Consider the following 1241-nt stretch of genomic DNA (forward strand, 5'->3'; position numbering starts at 1 on the left):
ACGAAAAGAAGAAAAAAAAAAAAAAAAAAAAAAAAAATACCGCAGGAGAGTGATATTTATTATACTCCATTTTGTGTGGTGATACATAATAACAATTTTAGCCTTCTCGGGAAAAAGGATAAAAAAATATAAAAATATTAAAATGATGAAAACTATTCAGTTCTGCTTCTGATAAATAATTGAAGATACATTGCCCAGCTGATTTAATATTTTTTATATTCACTGTCCTTTGTCCCGAGCTGGCTTCATTGGGGCTACGCAGCTAAGCGGTCTTCACAAGACACACATAGAGAAAGGGGCGTAGTAGTTAAAGATATAATTTTTTTTTTGTTTTCTTCTTATGCGTGCAGATGGTAGACATAAGGAAAATGTGAAAAGTGCAGTGCATTGTGGCCTCGGTGGAAGAAACATATGCCTGATACCCGTTCGAGGGGCACCCTTTCTGCTCATCTGCAAAAAGGGGAGTTCACTTGGGGAGAAAACTCGGTGAGCTTTTTTCCCCTGTGCACGATGTGCATGTTCTATGTGTTTTTTTTTTTTTTTTTTTTTTTTTTTTTTGGCCTGCCCACTTACCTCCTTATGCTTTCGTCAAAGAAAATAATATGTGTAATGCATGGAATGGAATTGCCGCCACAAAAAAAAATCTTTTTTTTTTTAGGAGTGCTCCAAGAAGGAGCTAGCCATTTTCGGAAGTGTCGTCCAGAAAATGAGCATCTCGATAAATTCAGTAACACAATGTTTGCCGGAAATTTTTACCTTTCCTTGGAATTCAAACATTTCCCACTTTTTGTGTCTTTTTTTTAATAAAAAGTATGGATTCTCCAAAGAGGTAATAAGGGGAGAACTGTGAGGCGGTTTTTTTTTTAGGCCAACACATGAGGCTCGTGGCGATACAGAGAATCGCCATTTTTCTGCACAGTTTCCCGCTTTGTACTTATGACCATTCCCGTTTTGTACGCCCCGCTTCCCCCCTGCAGTTTATTGAAAAGTGTGTGGACTACTTCGTCTCATTTTTGAACTATCCCGACGTGTTAACAGTGAACTGGTACACGTCGCTGCTGCTGCTGGTGCAGAATTATAGAGGTAAGTGTGCGAGTAGTGTGTCATTGCGTAGAGTGGCTTTTTAGCGTGTACCCTTTTTTGTTACACCACATCCAACTGTTACGCTATTGGAGAGGGGAGCAATTGAGAGAGGTGTGCCAATGGAAGGTTGGCGGGGTGTTCCTTTTTTTTTTTTTTTT

At 39.1% G+C, this 1241-nt stretch overlaps 1 protein-coding gene across 1 annotated transcript; it reads left to right on the top strand.

Annotated features, from left to right (window-relative positions):
- Nucleotides 1–706: 706 nt before the first annotated feature.
- Nucleotides 707–1127, top strand: AK88_03969 (uncharacterized protein; the record flags this gene model as incomplete). The annotated part of the gene is made up of 2 exons (XM_012481579.1): nucleotides 707–829; nucleotides 978–1127. The coding sequence occupies 2 exons, from the start codon at nucleotides 707–709 to the stop codon at nucleotides 1125–1127; spliced, it is 273 nt and encodes a 90-aa protein (XP_012337002.1).
- Nucleotides 1128–1241: the final 114 nt, after the last annotated feature.

Source organism: Plasmodium fragile, assembly GCF_000956335.1.
Source record: "Plasmodium fragile strain nilgiri unplaced genomic scaffold supercont1.50, whole genome shotgun sequence".
NCBI lineage: Eukaryota > Apicomplexa > Aconoidasida > Haemosporida > Plasmodiidae > Plasmodium > Plasmodium fragile.